At 53.0% G+C, this 18,977-nt stretch overlaps 1 protein-coding gene across 1 annotated transcript in view; it reads left to right on the forward strand.

Moving 5' to 3' along the window:
- Positions 1–18,977, forward strand: part of ABHD12 (abhydrolase domain containing 12, lysophospholipase) — a 73,059-nt gene that overhangs the window by 44,054 nt on the left and 10,028 nt on the right. Inside the window, exons 2-4 of the mRNA XM_058679931.1 lie at positions 1,897–2,021; positions 12,558–12,663; positions 15,451–15,570. Coding sequence (XP_058535914.1) covers positions 1,897–2,021; positions 12,558–12,663; positions 15,451–15,570 — 351 coding nt within the window. The remainder of the gene's footprint in view (positions 1–1,896; positions 2,022–12,557; positions 12,664–15,450; positions 15,571–18,977) is intronic.

Below are 18,977 nucleotides of genomic sequence, written 5' to 3' on the forward strand. Positions count from 1 at the left end.
ATCTTCCTTTCTTTTCAGTTAGCCTGTGTAGATGCAGGCTTATCCATTCGATCTTTTCAGAAGTCAGGGTTTTGTTTTTACTGATTTTTCTCTATAGATTATCTGTTTTCATTTCCATTGATTTTTGCTTTAATTTATTAATAAGTGTGTTGCTTTGGATTTAATGGTTTCATCTTGTGATTTTTTTTAAAGGTTGAAACTGAGGTGATTGGTTTTATTTCTTTTAAGTAAATCACAGTGCTGTGGACTTTGCTCTGAACATTGCTTTCTCTGCATACACATGGTGATAGGTTATATTTTTCATTTCACTCATTTCTTACGTGAATGGAGGCTGGGTCTGTGCTTGATCAGTGCCCGGCTGCCCTGAGCTGTGGGCACATGTGGGGATGGACACCAGTGTTCTCTGCAGGGGGCTGGCACTCCACGGTGACCGCCCAGAGGAGCAGAGCTGTGAGTGTCGCGTCACTGTTGGACAGGTGTGTTGCCACCAGCTGTACCAGCTGTACCAGCTGGCTGCTTAGGTTTGTCTCACCAAGGTATCGTGTCTGTGGCTAAGTTCACCAGTTGTCGGTGGGCAGACAGGTGTACAGGTGTGGTCACACAGCCAGTCAGGGTGTTCCCTCAGCACCCCCCCCTCAGTCCCGACACCATGTACAGCTTCTCTGGCCCTGCAGCTGTGTGTTCTAGAACGTGCCATGTTTGGAGGCGGTCTCATGCATCTTAGCCTAGAGCCATCTCTGCTCTTCATGTGTGCCAGCAGTTTCCATCTATGTTTTGTGAGAAGAAGGGCAGCTGTTCTCCAGGTGTGCCCTGGGTACTTGGTAGTCCTTTGAAAGGGTCTCTGAGTCAGGATGATTCCCATGATAGCATAAAGCTGAAGCTTGCCCATTTGGTGCATGTCTGGGGAGCTGGTTCCAGCTGCTCTGTGATGTGTGGTGTCCCTGCAGGTTGAAGGCAGAAGCAGGTAGGGGAGGGAGTCCATCGGTCTTCTGTTGAGCTGGGGTAAAGGGAGCTGTAAAAGTGTGATTTCCACGCTGGGCACCCAAGTTTTCTATATTGCAAAAAGTGTATTGGGTTCATTGCTACGAGCTGCAATAACGGACATTTTTACAAGTCTTCATTTGAACCAGTTTCTGTGCAGCAGATAGTCCTAGCTATAACCTTGTAGACAGAAGCTCATCTCAAGTCCTGAACCAGGACATTTGAACCAGTTTCTGTGCAGCAGATAGTCCTAGCTATAACCTTGTAGACAGAAGCTCATCTCAAGTCCTGAGGCCAGCGAATTGAAAACAGGGCACGGAGCGCCTCGAGTCGGTGGGGGTTAGAGTAGTGTGGAGAAGCCGTGCTATGACTGACCTGGGAGGCCCAGAGCGGGGCATATGGGTGGGTGGAAATGCCAGGACAGTCAGGTCCAGCTGCAGCCGCTGTGCTCTCCAGGACCCGGCTGGGCAGGTTCTACTGCCGTGTGCTGCCCGTGGGGCACTGCTGCCCGCAGAGGGCTAATGAGTAACCCACACCTGCCTGCAGGAGCTGACTGGAAAGCTCGCTGGAGACCACTCTCCTCCAAGATGAGGTTGTCGCTGGGGTCCCATGTCGGGTGGGCCCTGGTAGAGGATCTTTCTTCTGTGCGGGATCCTTACCCAAGAGCGAACATGAGAAACAAATGAGACCGCTCCCTTTGGTTCAAGAAACAAGGTGTTCTGTCCTAGTAGAATTCTAAGCTCGAATTTGAAAACTTTTTTCGAACAACAGTACTGCAGCAAAAGCAGATGGAGTCTGCTCTTGTCCCTGGGAAGATCTGCGTGCTCTTCGTCTAGGGGTTTCGATAATTCTGCTCCTAAACTGTAGCAGAGTTGCACCTACTGCCTTTGATCATGGATTGCTCTTCTCTTCCAGGCGAAAGGGTCTGTGGTTCCGACTGAGGAAGGTCCTCCTCTTTCTTTTGGGGTTGTATGTTGCCATTCCGTTTCTCGTCAAACTGTGTCCCGGGATACAGGCCAAGCTGATCTTCTTGAATTTTGGTAAGTACTGTGTGCTACTCTTTTTTTTCCAGTTGGAGTTTATTTTCATGCTTATGTCTGATCTCACTGCATGTTTGGTTTCATTGACACTAATTTACATTACTTGACATAATTAAATTGACATTCATTGACATTAATTTACAGAAGTATGCCATGTGTGTGCGTGGGTAAGAGACTGCCAGCACCCAGTGAGGAAACAGGACATTTCTGATACTGGACACACTCCTGCTCCCCAGTGCTCGAGCTGTGTCCACAGTGACTGTCCTGCATGGGCAGGGTGGCCATGTTGCCATGAGAATCTTTGAAGCCAGCAGCTTGGAGATCGTCAGTCATGTGGTTTGGAGGCTAGCTGTCCATTGGAAAGATGGTGCTTTAAAAAAATGCCTTCAAAATAAGTAAAGCGGTTTTCTAAAAATAACAATTATTGTTATTTTTTTCCCTTTTTGTCCTATTTAAAGATTTATTTATTTGCTTGAAATACGGAGTTGGAGAGAGCAAGAGTCACAGAAGGAGAGATCTTCCATCTGTTAGTTCCTTCCGCAAGGGGCCACAGAGCTGCAGCTGGATCAGTTTAAAGCCGGGAGCCAGCACCTTCATCTGGGTCACCCATGTGGGGGCAGGGGCCCAAGTGCTTGGCCATTTTCTGCTGCCTTCCCAGGCACATTAGCAGGGAACTGGATCAGAAGTGAAGCAGTTGGGACTCAAACTGGCACCCATATAGGATCCCAATGCCTTTATGTAAAAAAAAAAAAAAATCAGGGTTTTTTGCTGGAGGTCAGCTCCAGCCAGGTTCGGAGCTCAAGAAGGATGTGTGGAGTCGGCAAAAAGAAAAGGCACGGACACTGTCTCTTGGTCCCCTCTTGTAACAGCTTAAAAAGTTGTCCTTTGTATTTACTCAGACACATCACAGACCTCTGTACAAACGTTTGATTGTTCTGTACTTAACTTCAGAACCGTATCGACATGCACAGATGTTCCATTAATTAATCTTTCACTTCGTGGTCAACTAGGTGCTCTTAAAGATAATTCTGTAAGTTACATAATCAGTTTCTTCAAAGCCAGCCATTATTCATTCTTCAGTAGTAGCCGCTGAGCGACAGCCAGGACTCCAAGGCCAAGGCACATGTGGTTATCTACTAATCAGTAACACATTCCCACTACATTTTTATTTCCACAACTTATCTGTCACTTAATGGGAGAAATACATCAAAAGGGAAAAACATGAAGATCCAAGATAAAAGTTTCAAATATTTTTTTAAAGATTTATTTATTTTTTATTACAAAGTCAGATATACAGAGAGGAGGAGAGACAGAGAGGAAGATCTTCCGTCCGATGCTTCACTCCCCAAGTGACTGCAACGGCCAGTGCTGCGCCATTCCGAAGCCAGGAACCAGGAACTTTCTCCAGATCTCCCACACGGATGCAGGTTCCCAAAGCTTTGGGCCGTCCTTGACTGCTTTCCCAGCTCACAAGCAGGGAGCTGGATGGGAAGTGGAGCCGCCGGGATTAGAACTGGCACCCACATGGGATCCTGGTGCGTTTAAGGCAAGGACCTTAGCCACTAGGCCACAGCGCCAGGCCCAAAAGTTTGAAATATTAAGTCCCCCTACAACTATAGGCTCTACAACCCCATAAACAATCCAACAATAATTAAAGCATATCTCTATAATATTAATTAAAGCCAAAAAATTATAGAAGTGGCTAAAACAGATACATTTTCTGTGCTCCAAAGAATTATAAGGACAGGCTAGCCTTTAAGGTCACAGTAACTCTATTTATTGCCATAGCAGTTCAGCTTATTAGTTTGTAGGATTCTTATTAAGCCGTCTCCCAGAAGGCGTGCTACATGTCTGGGCCAGACTCCGGGGCAATGGGTAGGCACACAATAAGGTGTCCAAAAACAGCATGGGCTTAGTTGTACTCCTGTGTGCAGTTAAAGGCCCACTCACCAGGACATTATCAGTAGTATTAACTCCCAAGTTCACATCAGTTATAAAAATCATCTCTCGGGGCAAACAACAATGCCTCAATGGATTACAGAATTCTTAGCGGGGTGGTTGAGTGTCCATGCAAAGGGGGTGAGACTGTGTCAAGGTGGTTGGAGAGACATCTGCCGGGCCCTGCCATACAGCTGCAAGCTCCTCACGGCCTTGCCAACAGGGGAGCTGATCTCTTCACACGTTTGTGTTGTCAGCACCCACTGCATGGACCCCAGCAGTTTTTCTTCTTAAAAAAAGTAACTTGGTATGTTTTAACTGTGTAGAATTATGTGCAGGTCTTACAAATATTGATAATATGATTGACTTAACTTGGAACTTGAGTGTTGCAAAGTTGTTTTCGGTTTTAAGATTTTATTTGTTTGTTTTAATTTGAGAGGCAAAAAAAGGGGGGGGGTGGACAGCAAAAACTCCTGCTTCCTGACTAGTTCACATCCCAAATGGGACCATGTCCAGGGCTGGGCCCGGCTGACCCAGGAGCCAGGGCCTCAATCCAGGGCTGCCATGTGGCTGGCGGGAAGGGACCAATTAATTATATGAGCCCTCCTCACTGCATTAACAGGAAGCTGAAACTGGGACTGGCAGCCAGGTCCTGCAGGTGGCATCTGGGCATCTTAACTGCTAGACCCTGGGGGGTGATGTGTCAGGGAAGTCGGAGATGGATGTGGAGAACCAGGCTGGTGAGTTTTGTGGCTGGCAGGGCCTGTGGTGCGCTCTTAGAGGTTTACCTCAGAAACAGCGTGGGCTGTGTCCAGACCCGCTGTCTGGTTGGGCTTATGGAGAGTGAGCCTGGCTCCTGTGTGTTGGGAAGCTTGAGGCTCAGAAAGCCAGGCTTGATGTCATGGAGGCAGCAGGGGTATGTGCGGGGGGAGCTATTGGCAGGGGGCAGAGTGGACGAGGGCGCTAGATCACGGGGAGGCAGTGGCTCCGGAGTGGGTAGAGTGGGCCAGGGGATCTCCGGGCCCAGGATCCATCCAGCCCCATTTGTTGTGGCTGCTTCAGGCGCTGCAGGCCTCTGGGTTACAAATTTGGGGTGTTAATCACAGAAACTTGGAAGTTCTTGGTTGGAAAAAGTTTTTATTCTGGCAAGAAGAAAAGAGATTGATCAATATTTCATACTTTGTAGATTCAAGTATGTTTTGTTTGAGTGGCTTAAAATAACTATAATATGCCTGTGATAAAATAAGGTACACAAGGAGTTCTTAATGTAAATAAACTGAAACTCTAGGAACTTAGGCAAAACACAAACTTGAAAAGAGCTAACAGCATGCTAAAGTCCAGAGAGCTGTGGCTCCCTGGCTAATGTTTCCTCAATGTGCACAAACAATACAGTGAAGTCTAAACAGGAGGCTTCCAGAGCTGCAAATGTCCAGTGGCAGCGAATGTCCAGCGGCAGGAAATGTCCAGTGACTGCGAATGTCCACTGACAGGAAATGTCCAGTGACTGCGAATGTCCACTGACAGGAAACGTGCAGTGGCAGGTCTTTCAGTTTTACTACCTCTCAGCTACCTTGGGCAGTGCCTTTGCTGCCAGTGATTTAAGAGCAAAGAGAGCAGAGAGAGAAAGTGTGTGTAGTACCTGGCACAGTGTGGAGTTTGTGAGTTTGTGTGTGTGTGTAGTACATGGCACACTGCAGAGCTGTGTGTGTCTGGGGGGGGAGGGCCTGGCACGCTGCAGAGCCCCAGCAAATAAACTGTCAGTGTTGTTCAGGTTGCTTATTTATGTCCCCTTGGACACCGCCCACAGCCCCCAGCCGCTGTCACACGGTGTTCCCAAGGAGGTGGCGGACTGTTCCCTGCCGTGGAACTCACAGTTCTTAGAGTCTGGCCTGAGTGACGCCGAGGGGAGAGCGGAATGTGGGCAGTGGGGTTCTCTTGAGCCCCTGGGTGACCTCCAGCCTCAGCACTTCTCTGCTCTAAGCCTGCGACAAAGAAGCAGGAGAGCCTCCAGCAGGGTTTGGTTTCAAAGGAAAAATGTATTTATTTGAAAGGAGTGGAAGAGAATGGCAGAGGAACAGGCTGTTGCACATGCGGGATCGCTTTCCTCATGCCTGTAGCAGTGGGGGCTGAGGCAGGCTCCATCCCACTCTCCACCCAGCGCTCCATGCGGATCTCGCACAAGGGGAACCTGGAATTGCGAGCCGAGTTGGAGGAAAGAGGCGCAGTCACGCAGCAGTGATTGTCGCCCTGAAGTCTGTGTTGCCAGATACCATTGAAAATGTCGTAAGACGCAGCATGAACAGGCAGTGTCTTTAGCAGTCTTAGCCACCTGGATGTCTGCCTGGCCCCCACATCACACTGCAGACACTGTCCCAGGGACTGTCCTCCAGTATCCATTGTCCCTCACATCACACTGTGGACACTGTCCCCAGGGACTGTCCTCCAGGCTTGTCCCCACATCACCCTGCAGACACTGTCCCCCACATCACACTGCAGACACTGTCCCCACATCACACTGCAGACACTCCCAGGGACTGTCCTTCAGGCTGCTTTGTCCCTCCCAGGAAGCTGTGATGGATTGTGCCAGCACATGAGGCCCTCGGCAGGTTTAGCTAATTCTGTCTTGGGAGGAAGGAACTGTTTCCTGAAAAGCAGAGAGTAGTGGTTTTACAGCTGCGGTGTACTTGTACGGCTGCAGTGTTTGTGTTGGGGTTAAGCTGTCTTTTGTGATTCCAGCGTCCCTTATCAGAATGTCAGGTCCAGTCCTGGCTGTTCTTCCCTCTCAACTTCCTGCTGATTTGCCTGGGAAAACAGCAGGCGGTGGCTCAGGAGGCAGGTCCCTGCCACCCATCTGTGTGGGAGATTGGGTAGAGTTCATGGCTCCTGATACCAGCCTGGTCAGCTCTGGCTGTTGTGGCCATCTGGGGAGTGAACCAGCACAAGGAAGATCTCTCTCTCTCTCTCTTTAAAAAAAAAAGAATCGGTTTTCTTTGCAGAGGTGGTAGGGGTGTCTGATGCCTCTGGCCGTGACCTTGGGTTTTGCCTCATGCTGCCTATTATGAGTGTGTGTTGGTCCCTTGGATCTTGTCTACTGCAGATGTGAAATCATGAACCTGTGGGTGACCATCAACGTTAAAGAAAGTGGTCACAATCTCTCAGCGCCAGAACCTGACTGAAACACTACGTGTACAGCACGTCTGTCCAAAGCCAAGTTTACAAGTCAGATGCATAAAGCTTTAGAAAAATACTGCACCTGCGTTTTAAAAAAAAAATTATTGCCAACTCAGATATACAGAGAGGAGAGACAGAGATCTTCTGTCTGATGATTCACTCCCCAAGCAGCTGCAATGGCTGGAGCTGATCCGATCCGAAGCCAGGAGCCCAGAGCCTTTTCCAGGTCTCCCACATGGGTACAGGGTCCCAAGGCTTTGGGCCATCCTTGACTGCTTTCCCAGGTCACAAACAGGGAACTGGATGGAAAATGGGGCTGCCAGGGTTAGAACTGGCACCCATATGGGATCCTGGCGCATGCAAGCCAAGGACTTTCGCCACTAGGCTACTGTGCCATGCCTGTAATTTTTTTTTTTTTTTTAGACGTGTTTGTTAAAGGCAGAGTGACAAAGCCAGAGTAAGAGGGAGAGAGGTCTGCCTGTTCACTCCCTAAGTGCCAAGCCAGGAACCAGGGCTGCATGTGGACCTCCCCTGTGGGCGGGCACCTGAGCACTTGGTCATCACCTGCCACCCCCAGGGTGTGCTTTAGCAGGAAGCTGGACTGAAAGAAGAGGCGGAACTCTGCCCTAGGCACTTGGATATTGAATGTAGGTGTTCTGAGTGGTAGCTTAGTCCACTGTGCCACGACATCCACCCCAGCACCAGTAATTTAAAACATGGCTCTACTTTAAATATCTTTATTATTAAAGAATGAATATTTGTTCTAAAAAAAGATTAAAAACAAATAAATAAGTAAAAAAGGTTAAAGCTGAGTAAGGAGATCACAGTTGCTGAGTGCTTGTTTGCAAGCCTGGGCGCAGCCGGGCAGTGCTGCAGTGAGGACCCTGCTTCTAACTGTGGGCGTCTCCTGGTGAAGGGAGTGTCTTGGCTCAGAGGCAGGGCAGGGCTCTGCACTCTGCCTCCTGTCTTCTCTGGAGAATAAGTTAGATCTCTGTGTTTAAAACAAAAGGCCAGCCACCTCTTTTTCCTCCCTGATATACTTTGCTTGTCCCATTTCTTGCCGTGGAAGCCCCTGCGGCCCACCATGAAGTCATCAGAACTTGCTGAACTCCTGATAACTCGCCCAACCCTTCGCGTGTTGGCACCCACTTCTTAGAGCGGGGTGCAGTGCAGGGCTGAGATGTAGCCTTGGAATGAAGGTCCCCAAACCGTTAGGAATGTCCGTCTTGGGGCTGGCGTTGTGGCGCCCCTGGCTGAGCTGCCGTCTGCAGTGCTGGGGACCTATGGTGGACGATGATCCAAGGGTTTGATCCCTCATCCACACGGAGACCAGGATGGAGTTGCTGACTGCTGGTTTTGGCCTGGCCCTGCTCTGGCCATGATGGCCATTTAGAGAGTGAGTCAGCAGCTGGAAGATCTCTTTCTGTTTGCCTGTCTCTCTCTGGTGCTCTGCCTTTCAGACATAAATCTTGAAAAGTTCAGCTCTGCTCAGCAATTTCAGCCTTTCGTCCTATCAGCTGTTCTCTAGACTGGCTTAAAAAAGGACAGGGTCGGCTGTTTCCCATTTATTCACACATTTACTCACTTGGTCTTACTCATCTGTGCAAGAAGCAGACTGACTTATTTGAGTGGCAAGCAGAAACAGAAAGCTCTCAGGGCAGTGCCTGTGGTGAGAACTGGGAGCTTAGTGCAGGTCTCCCCTGGGTGCGTCCCCAGCGCTTCCTAAGGTCTACATTGGCAGGAAACTCAAGTCAGGAGCTGCAGTTGGGTGGTTTGGATATAGAATGTGGCATGATTATTATTGTTGGCTCTTACAAAGCGAAGAGAATCAGAGATAGGAAGTTAGTTGACTCACTACCCGGATGCCTGCAAGAGCCGAGGCTGGACCAGGCCAAAGCAGGAGTGCACAACTTCCACCCGGGTCTTTCACGTGAATGGCAACAAGCAGGTGCTTGGGCTGTTGTCTGGTGCTTCTCAGAGTGCCAGCCAGCAGTCAGCTGGAGCCCGAAGCCGAGCCAGGACTCCACCTGGGCACTCTCACATGGGATGCAAGCAGCAGCACTGTCCCCTAAGCTGTGTCCCAACTGTTGGGCCAGATGCCGTCTTAGGCTCTTTACTAATCCTGCCCTTTGGTGATTGTGATTGCTGATGTCTGATGATGTGGTCAGAGGGCAGGCAGCGAAAAACAGGGGAAGGAGGAGAGGCCAGATGGGCTCTGCCTCCCCCTGGGAGATTGAGGGGAGTGCGTGATGAGAGAGCTAGTGTAGGGCTGTGGGCTGTGGAGGAGCGCACTGCCCTCAGGCCTGGCCCTTTGTGCTTGCTCCAGTATGTGGTCAAAGCAAGGACCCAGGCAGGGTGCCCTCCTGCCAGCATCCTGGAGTCCCAGGTGCCACAAAGGATCTGACCACCAGGGAAGTCAGGGCCCTGGCATTCTTCTGGTGCTGGCCTGCCAGAGTGAACTGTGCTTCGAACCCAGGCCGGTCTTGCCATCTGTGCAGGCTGACTCCTTCGTATGCACCCACTGCTCTGTGTTCCTTTGCTCTGTGGGATCTCTGCTTGTTTACCCCGCACTGGCCAGAGCTGGACAACCCCCAGGATCAGCCAGGCCTCATGCCACAAAGTCCTCACATTCATGCCAGGGCTGCAGGGACAGGGAGCAGGTGGGGCAGCACTGCCTGATGTCAGAACGTTCACGGTGCCTCTGTCTGTGTGACTACACTGTGACGTGCTCACACGCATGCCAGGGCTGCTGGGACGGGGAGCAGGTGGGGCAGCACTGCCTGATGTCAGACCGCTCGCGGTGCCTCTGTCTGTGTGACTACGCTGTGACGTGCTCACACGCATGCCAGGGCTGCAGGGACGGGGAGCAGGTGGGGCAGCACTGCCTGATGTCAGACCGCTCGCGGTGACATCGCACCTCTGTGTGATAGCTTCACAGTGGGAACAACAGCAAAGTGGCAGAGTGACTTCTTGAGATGAGGCTGGCTCCCAGGAGAGTCTGGCTCCTAGGGTCCAGGGTTGTTGGCTTGGAAGTTTTCTAACTTACCATCCTTCTAAGACTTGGCACGGGGCAGGGGAGCCTTGGGTCATTGATGTCTCACCAGTTTGGCTGCTCTGCATTCAGAATGAGTGAGGCCTGGAGCTGAGCCCAGAGCTCTTAATGTGGTCCCAGCTCTTCAGGCAGAGGCTTGGGCCTGGGTGGGCTGGTAGTTCCAGGGGCAGAGGTGGGATTGGGTCAAGGAGTCTGGAAATGAGAGCTGACAGTGGGCCTCAGGATGAGTAGACACTTTCCTGTTAGGAAGTTTTTGTCCATCACAGGCCAGATACTGGATAGCGAGTTGCGGCTTTTAGTTGCAGATGTGACGTGCAGCCCTGGGCTGGGCTGACAGCTACAGGCTCTTGCAGGGGGAAATGGCTGGTACCTTCTCTCTGGTCGGAGTCTCCTGCAGGCCCCACAGCCATGGTGTGGCCAGGGACTGGTAAAGCAGTTAACAGGCATAGCAAGTGAAGCCACTGCTTGTGGTGCCAGCATCCTGTACAGGCACCAGTTCCTGTCCAGGCTGCTCTCCTTCGTTCCAGCTTCCTGCTAATACACCTGGGAAGTACAGCCAAGGTTGGCCCAAGCATATGGGCCCCGGCTACCTGTCGCATGCAGACTCCTGGCTCAGCTTGGCCATTGCGACCATCAGGGAGTGAACCAGCACATGGAAGACCCCCTCCCTCTCTCTTTCTCTCTCTCTGTATAAGTCTGACTTTCAAATAAATAGTTAAATCTGTTTACAAATAAGATGAAACAGGGCAAGAATAAAGCCAAAATGGAGCAGCCAGGACTGGTAGTGACACTCATGGGATGTGGGCGGCACAGATGTCAGCTTCACTCTCTGTGCCACAGTATGACCCCCCTCAGCTAAGCTTGATTACTCTGCAGAGGACTCTTACACACGAGGTCACATTCTTAGGAACTGAGGATAAGGGCTTCGACAGGCCTTCCTCGTGAGGCCTTCTGAAGGCCTCTCAGGGTCAGGGTCAGGGCTTCGACAGGTCTTACCTCGTGAGGCCTTCTGAAGGCCCTTTCAGCGTCAGCGTCAGTTCATCCTGTCTACCTAGTTAGCAGTGAGAGCCAGGGGTCCAGTCCCCCCGCCGTCACTGGCACCGAGCTCTGACTCAGGGAGAGGGCATTGCCAGGAGCCATGCAGAGCCCAGGTCAGCCCAGCAGGAGCCTGGGGACCGGCAGCCACACCTGTGACCCATTTTTTTCTTTTCTTTCTTTCCTTTTTTTTTTTAATGTTGAAAGGATCTGTGAATTTTACGGACTTGACCTGCCTCTGTGGAAGAGGCGGTGAAGGAGCTAGAGGCTCGGACAGCGGCCCTGTCCGTGGGAGGACTCATCTTCCCTCACAGTCTGGGCAATACTCAGAGCAGCCTCTGGGGAAGCTCTGTGTCCTCGTGCTCTCGGCATTGGGCGGCTTAGTGAGTTAATACACAGGAGCCAGGAAGAGGCAGTGACCAGGCCACTCCTGCTTGCAAAAAGAGGTTGTCCCAAAGCACCATCAGGTCCACCTAAACGCCGTCATCAGATTCGGTTTGCATCCTCCGGGTATCATGAGCTGACGGTGTTGGGACTTAAAGTTGGGCATGAGTTTGGGAGTCAGCTCCAACTTTACATTCTTCATTGTTTAGTGGACAGCATGTAAGGGAGAAATCAGCGTGTCCACCCCTCGCCCTGTGCATGCTGGCAGCCTCTCGCCATACTCAGATGCTGTTGGTTTGTGTCTGCGACAGCAAGACAACAATCCTCCAGTCCCTGTGGTGACCTGGTCAGGGTCGCCTGCTCCTCTTGTCCTGCCTGCCTGTCCCAGATAGTCTCCTTCTCACAGCTAGGGTCTCCCTAGTGTAGGTCCTCTTTACTCCTCAGAAGCCCCCATGGCAGGGGTCCTGTGGATTGTCCATCTTGCTGTAGTCTCAGCATCGAGTGATGCCTTCGAAATCTACTTTATTCTGTCACCTGCTATGTTCGGTTGGTCCTCAGGTGCTGTGGCTCCAGCCTGGGAGCCTCTTGCATGGTGTCTTCTCTCCCCGTTGCTGCAGCCTTCAACCTGGCATGCTCCAGCCTTTGCAGCCTCCTCTGGCCTCTGTACCCCAGCCTCCCTCAGCGCCCCCAGATCTCGTCTCTCAGGCCTGTCAGGACCCCTCCTTCACTTCCTTGCCTCTTCTCATAGCACATGCAGCCTTAGTTCCAGTCTCCATGTAGACCTGCACCCTACTGCATCACTTGTGGACACTGGCTGTGTCCCAGTGCACTACAGTTGGGGGCCTTGGGTGTGGACCTTGAAGAAAGTGTGCACATGTGTGTTCATGGCTGGGTATGCATGTGTGTGCATGTTGTATGCCTGCGAATCCTGATTTCTGTCTCTTTGCCCCCGACAGTGAGGGTTCCCTATTTTATTGACTTGAAAAAGCCACAGGACCAAGGTTTGAATCACACCTGTAATTACTACCTCCAGCCAGAGGAAGACGTGACTATCGGAGTGTGGTGAGTGTTGGCAGCCTGGCTGCAGTGTGCGGGGCCAGCTCTGTGGGCCTCTCTGGGAGGTGAGAGGGGGCTGGTGGCTTAGCCCAGGGCCAGCTCGGTAGACCTCTCTGGGAGGTGAGAGGGGGCCGGTGGCTTAGCCCAGGGCCAGCTCGGTAGACCTCTCTGGGAGGTGAGGCAGGGCCCGTGGGCACAGCCTGCCTGGTTCTCCTTCCCTGTTCCGCCTCCACAGGCGGGCCTCAGCTGCACCTGAGCGCATGGCCCCAGCTCAGCAGCACCAGGCTGTCCCAAGGCTTCCGCAGCAGCACAGGCTGTGTGAGTGGGCTCACTTCCAGCAAAGACAGAAAGCACGAGCTACAGACAGTGGAAGCCCTGAGTCAGTCATAGTCCCAGAGTTTTTTCTTTTAGTTAATTAATTCATTAAATTCTTATTGCAAAGTCAGATTTACAGAGAGAAGGAGAGACAATGATTTTTCATCCATTGATTCACTCCCCAGATGGCTGCAATAGCTAGAGCTGAGCTGATCTGAAGCCAGGAGCAAGAACCCTGTTCCGGATCTCCCATGCGGGTGCAAGGTCCCAAGGCTTTGGGCCGTCCTCAGCTGCTTTCCCAGACCACAAGCAGGGAGCTGGGTGGAAGTGGGGCCACTGGATTAGAAGTGGCGCCCATATGCAATCCCAGTGTGTTCAAGGCGAGGACTTTAACCCCTAAGCAACCGTGCTGGGCCCTATATTTTCCTTTGGTATTTTTTTTTTAATCTAAGAAGCAAAGATAGAGACAGCTGATGAGCAGTTACCTGGTGCTTGCTCCCCAAACGCCTGCAGCTCCTGGGGTTACACAGGGCTGATGCCCATGGCCTGGAACTGGGGCCAGAGCTCACCTGGGGGAGGGAAGCTAGCTGCTTGAGCCGTCGACACCTGCTGCCTACTCGGTGTGACTAGCAGGAAGCCCGAGTCGTAAGACTTAGGTGGAACGTGGGCATCCCGAGTGGTGCCCCGGCCTTGTGCCACATGCCTGCCCTTTGGCCCTAACGCTGAACTGGGCTTAAGCCATGCAGCAGCTCCTTCGTGGATTGCGTTACAGTTTTTCTGTAGACAAGGGGCATTTCCGGGCAGCTGCGTTGAGATCGGCCAACCTCACTGTGGCGTGTTCTTCCTTCAGCAGCGGTCCTGAAGCACCAGCGCTTTGCCTCGCTGACTTGAATTGTCAGCCTCTTCCACTGCCTTTGTTTATTACTACTTTTTTAAAGATTTATGTATTTTTATTGGAAAGGCAGATATACAGAGAGGAGGAGAGACAGAGAGGAAGATCTTCCGTCCGATGATTCACTCCCCAAGTGACCACAATGGTTGGAGCTGAGCCGATCCAGAGCCAGGAGCCAGGAGCCTCTTCTGGGTCTCCCACGTGGGTGCAGGGTCCCAAGGTTTTGGGCCGTCCTCAACTGCTTCCCCAGGCCACAAGTAGGGAGCTGGATGGGAAGGGGGCTGCCGGGATTAGAACCGGCGCCCATATGGGATCCTGGTGCATGCAAGGCAAGAACCTTAACCACTATGCTACCATGCCGGGCCCTCCGCTGTCTTTAGTAAACAGTGAGCGGCAGTTTCCTCGCCCTACCCTGACCAGGGACGAGGGACGTGAGACATTTCCGGTAGTTGTCCTTGGTGAAGGGCACTAAACGAGAAGGGAGGGTTTTTTGTTTGCTTTTTCTTAGCAGCTGATGTTGAGGTTAGGCTCTTGCTGCTTGCTGACCTCTCCAACCCTGACCAGCTTGGGGGGTGTGTTCTGTCCCAAACCTGCTCAGAGGCCTCTGATGGGAGCTGGCTGTCTGCCCTGTGTGTATGCGGCTCTGTCAGTTGCATTGCAGAGAGATGCGTTTGGGGCAGTGGCATGGGCCGGAAGTGCTGACAGCTCCATAAGCCATTAGTCACCGGAGAGTGTGACAAGGTTAACGTGACTGCTTCAGTGAAGAGGGATTCAGGTAGCTGGGCTGGCAGCGCCCAAGAGTCCGCCACACGTGGGACAGACTGGGCTGCTGGGGAGCACACCTTCGAGGGCAGGGGAGCACGCCTTCGAGGGCAGGGGAGCACGCCTTCCAGGGCAGGGGAGCACACCTTCGAGGGCAGGGGAGCACGCCTTCCAGGGCAGGGGAGCACGCCTTCCAGGGCAGGGGGACACGCCTTACCGGGCAGGGGAGCACGCCTTACCGGGCAGGGGAACACGCCTTCCAGGGCAGGGGGGCACACCTTACCGGGCAGGGGAGCACGCCTTCCAGGGCAGGGGGGCACGCCTTACTGGGCAGGGGGGCACGCCTTATAGGGCAGGGGAGCACACCTTACTGGGCAGGGGGGCACACCTTACAGGGCACACCTGATGCCGGGATGGAGCGAAGGCTGGCTCAGGGAATGAGGGGCAGCGAGACAGGCAGGCTCCTGGTTCCCAGGATGGCTCATGCAGCCATGGCTGGTGCTGTTTGAAGCCAGCTGTGGGTTAGAGCAGACGCCCAAGGAGCAGGGAAGGCTGGGGCCTGCTGCTCTCTGTCACATGGCTTCCCATGTTGCAGTGCGGAGGTGGCTGCTGATCCAGCTGGGCGCACTCCCCAGAGCTTCTGGTGTCTAGGGTGGCTGTGTCTCCCTCCTCAGCGGCTGATCCTAGCTTTGTGTGGGCAAGAGGGGACAGAGGGGTGCAGTTTGTCCTGCTCCCTGTCCATCCTCCTCTAGGCAGTGGCGGTGGCTGCTGCCCTGTTGCCATTTCCATCCTGTGACTACTCTCGCCTCTTCCTCTCCCTCCAGGCACACCATCCCTGCCATCTGGTGGAAGAATGCCCAAGGCAAGGACCAGATGTGGTATGAGGACGCCCTGGCTTCCAGCCAGCCCATCATTCTGTACCTGCATGGGAACGCAGGGACCAGGTGAGGATCGGGAGTCTGCTCACGGCCCCCGCAGAGCAGCTCCTCTCTTGGTAGTGGGAACGTCCTGGATGGGAGAGGTAGCATTCCTGTGGGCCCACAGGCTCCTGGCCGCTCAGGAGCGCGCACCAGGGGCTGGCAGGTCTCCTCTGCAAGGCAGTCCTGGCTTTGTTTCCCTGGGGACCAGCATTACGTGAAGTGGGAGCTGCACCCAGGGACCCCTGTCTGAAGCTCAGTTGGCCCTGGGATGGAGGAGGCTGTGTCTGGTGGTGATGGACCAGTGGGGGCTGCTCCCTTCACACTCTGATGTCGGAGGTCGCAGACTCTGCCAGGTGTGGATTTGGAACAAGGTATCAGGGAATGGAAATATGTGTCACAAAGTGGAGGGCTCATGGTGACCCTGGGCTGTAGCCAGCATGCCCTTGGGGAAATGTCACCTGTTCACTGGCCACCGGCTGTCTGCAACATTGGCAGCCAGGTCTGAGGAGCCGCAGGCCGGTCGGTGTCAGCCCCAGTGTGTCCAGGGTGCAGGCTGGACAGCTCTAGGAGAGAACTCCTTTATGAAAACCAAGTGTGTCCTCAGAAAGGGGAAGAGAAGGAAGTGGTGGCTGGCCGGAGGCCCCGAGGGGCCAGGAGGTGCTCCGGCTGAGTGCTCTCTGCTGCCCCTCCGTGCATGCTGTCTGCTTCTGGCTGCACACCCCAGCCAACTGTGAGTGAAGCATGGACTCCTGCCTGGCTTTATCCCAAAGCCATTCCTGGGTAGCTGGGCTCAACACTTCATCCCTCAGACAGCCTTGAGCTGCAGCCACATCCCTGCCTCAAGGCCCTGCAGGGTTCTTCCGTGTGATGTTCACAAGGGCTGCTCTCCAGGAGTCGGGCCTGAGGGGGAAGGCGGGTGTGTGGGTTGTGTGCTCTCCGAGCAGAACTGTCTTTGAAAAGCACCAGGTCGCTATTCTGTGCAGAGGCAGGCCTGAGCAGAAAGACACTGTCCGGCACTGGGTTGCAGGACAGATGGCTTGCACATATGGTCAGCCAGAACAGGGCCTGGTCCTGTAAGGAGGTGGGTGTCTGCGTGGCTGAGCTTTGTAGGGGGCGTTGGGGGCCCAAGAGGAGCCTCTATGTGCCAGGAGCGAGGACCACAGTACTGGGTCACAGCTGTGTGGTGCAGAGGATCCCTTGCGGGCCCAGGAGGAGGCCCTGTGTGCCAGGACCTCGGACCTTGGCAGAGTCACAGATGTGTGGTGCAGGGGGTCCCTTGGGGGTCCGGGAGGAGGCCCTGTGTGCCAGGACCTCGGACCTTGGCAGAGTCACAGCTGTGTGGTGCAGGGGATCCCTTGGGGGCCCAGGAGGAGGCCCTGTGTGCCAGGAGCGAGGACCTCGGCAGAGTCACACGTGTGCGGTTGGCCTTCACCATCTGGGACAGAATACGATGGTTTCTCTTCTGCTTCTTGTAGAACGCGTGACTTCAAGCAGCTCCTTCCTATAAATACAAAAGCCGTGGTTAACCTAAGTTCACTCTTGCAATTTCAGTCACATGGCGAATAAACAAAGGCCACCTCCCAGTTCAGGTTTGTGCATACAGCGATTCTCAGGGGTTTGCGGTCCTCTTGTGTTCTTGGTTCTTGTTTCTGTTTTCCTCTTTTTAAAGAGTCATTAATTTATTTGAAAGAGGTATGGAAAGAGAAAGGGAGACTGACAGATCTTGTGTCTGCATTTCACTCAAACGGCCACGGTGAGTGTGGCCGGGTCAGGCTGAAGCCAGGAGCTTCTTCCAGGTCTCCCACGTGGTTGCAGGGGCCCAAGTTCTTGTGTCATCTTCATTCAGTTCTTTTCTTGGGTCCCGAGAATCATTAGACAGAGTAAATAACAGAGATTAGATTACAGAAAAAGATAGGACCCAGGGAAGAGGCGACGACGGCAGAACGGTGTTCCGGGGAACAGAAAGCCCACCAGCCTCTGGTGAGCCGTGACCTGGACTCCAGCGACAACCAGGGATCCAGAGGCGGCCACAGATCAGCCGTTGGGGCAGCCAGGTGGGGATCCAGTGGCGGCCACAGATCAGCCCTTGGGGCAGCCAGGTGGGAGATTGGTTTCTCACCGGGAGCTCTGGAGGTGAAGGCAAGCTGGGACTGGCCAGTCGTGCTGAAACTTTGGCCCAGCAACGAACAGAAAGGGAGCTGTGGACTCCACGGGTCAGACTGGCGGTGGGTCGGAGCTAACAGCACAGGGATCAAAGGCCGGAGTGGGCACGTTTCCAGCTAGTCACACTGGGCTGATCTCACAGGGAGGACAGCGCCAGCTTTGTGTCCTGCAGGATCTGTGTGGTCCTGGATCTGAAGGCCAACAGCCCCGGCTCTCCAGCAGTGCTCCACTGGGCACCACCTTGTGTGTCTAGACAAGATCAGTGCCGCCAATAAAACAGTTATCTGGGACAGTTGGCGTCTTCCTAACCCAGGACACTGATTGAACATAAAAACTGACTTGTAGACCTGTAGGTAATACATCTTAGAAATCTGCATAACAGAGAAGAGTCTGGCAAACAGGATTGCAATATCAAAAGTTAAAAGAAGAGACAGAGGCACAATGAATGTTACTGAAAACTCACTGGTAAAGGAGCAAACGTCTCTACCACCGTCAGAGTTAAGTGAGGAGGATGTTGAAAACATGAGGGACACAGAATTCAGAAAACTGATTATAAAGCTTCTGACCAACAATACAATATGATACAAGAGTTCAAAGAATTTAAAGAATTTGTCCAAATACAATGGAGGGCCCAGCAGCATGGCCTAGCGGCTAAAGTCCTCACCTTGAACACGCTGGGATCCCATATGGGCGCCGGTTCTAATCCTGGCAGCTCCACTGCCCATCCAGCTCCCTGCTTGAGGCCTGGGAAAGTAGTTGAGGACGGCCCAAAGCTTTGGGACCCTGCACCCACGTGGGAGACCCGGAAGAAGTTCCTGGTTCCCAGCTTGGCATCGGCACAGTACCAGCCGTTGTGGTTACTTGGGGAGTGAATCATCGGACGGAAGATCTTCCTCTCTGCCTCTCCTCCTCTCTGTATATCTGAGTGTGTAATAAAAATAAATAATGAAAGAATCTGTTAATAAAAAGAATACAGTGGAGCAAATTACAAGTACAGTGGATGAGCCCGGCGCAGTGGCCTAGAGGCTAACGTCCTCGCCTTGAATGCACCAGGAACCCATATAGGCGCCGGTTCTAATCCCGGCAGCTCCACTTCCCATCCAGCTCCCTGCTTGAGGCCTGGGAAAGCAGTTGAGGACGGCCCAAAGCCTTGGGACCCTGCACCCACATGGGAGACCCAGAAGAACTCCTTGCTCCCGGCTTCGGACCGGCTCAGCTCCAGCTGTTCGGCTGTGTGGGGAGTGAAGCATCAGACGGAAGATCTTCCT

The sequence above is a fragment of the Ochotona princeps genome, chromosome 22 (genome assembly GCF_030435755.1).
Source record: "Ochotona princeps isolate mOchPri1 chromosome 22, mOchPri1.hap1, whole genome shotgun sequence".
Classification (NCBI taxonomy): domain Eukaryota; kingdom Metazoa; phylum Chordata; class Mammalia; order Lagomorpha; family Ochotonidae; genus Ochotona; species Ochotona princeps.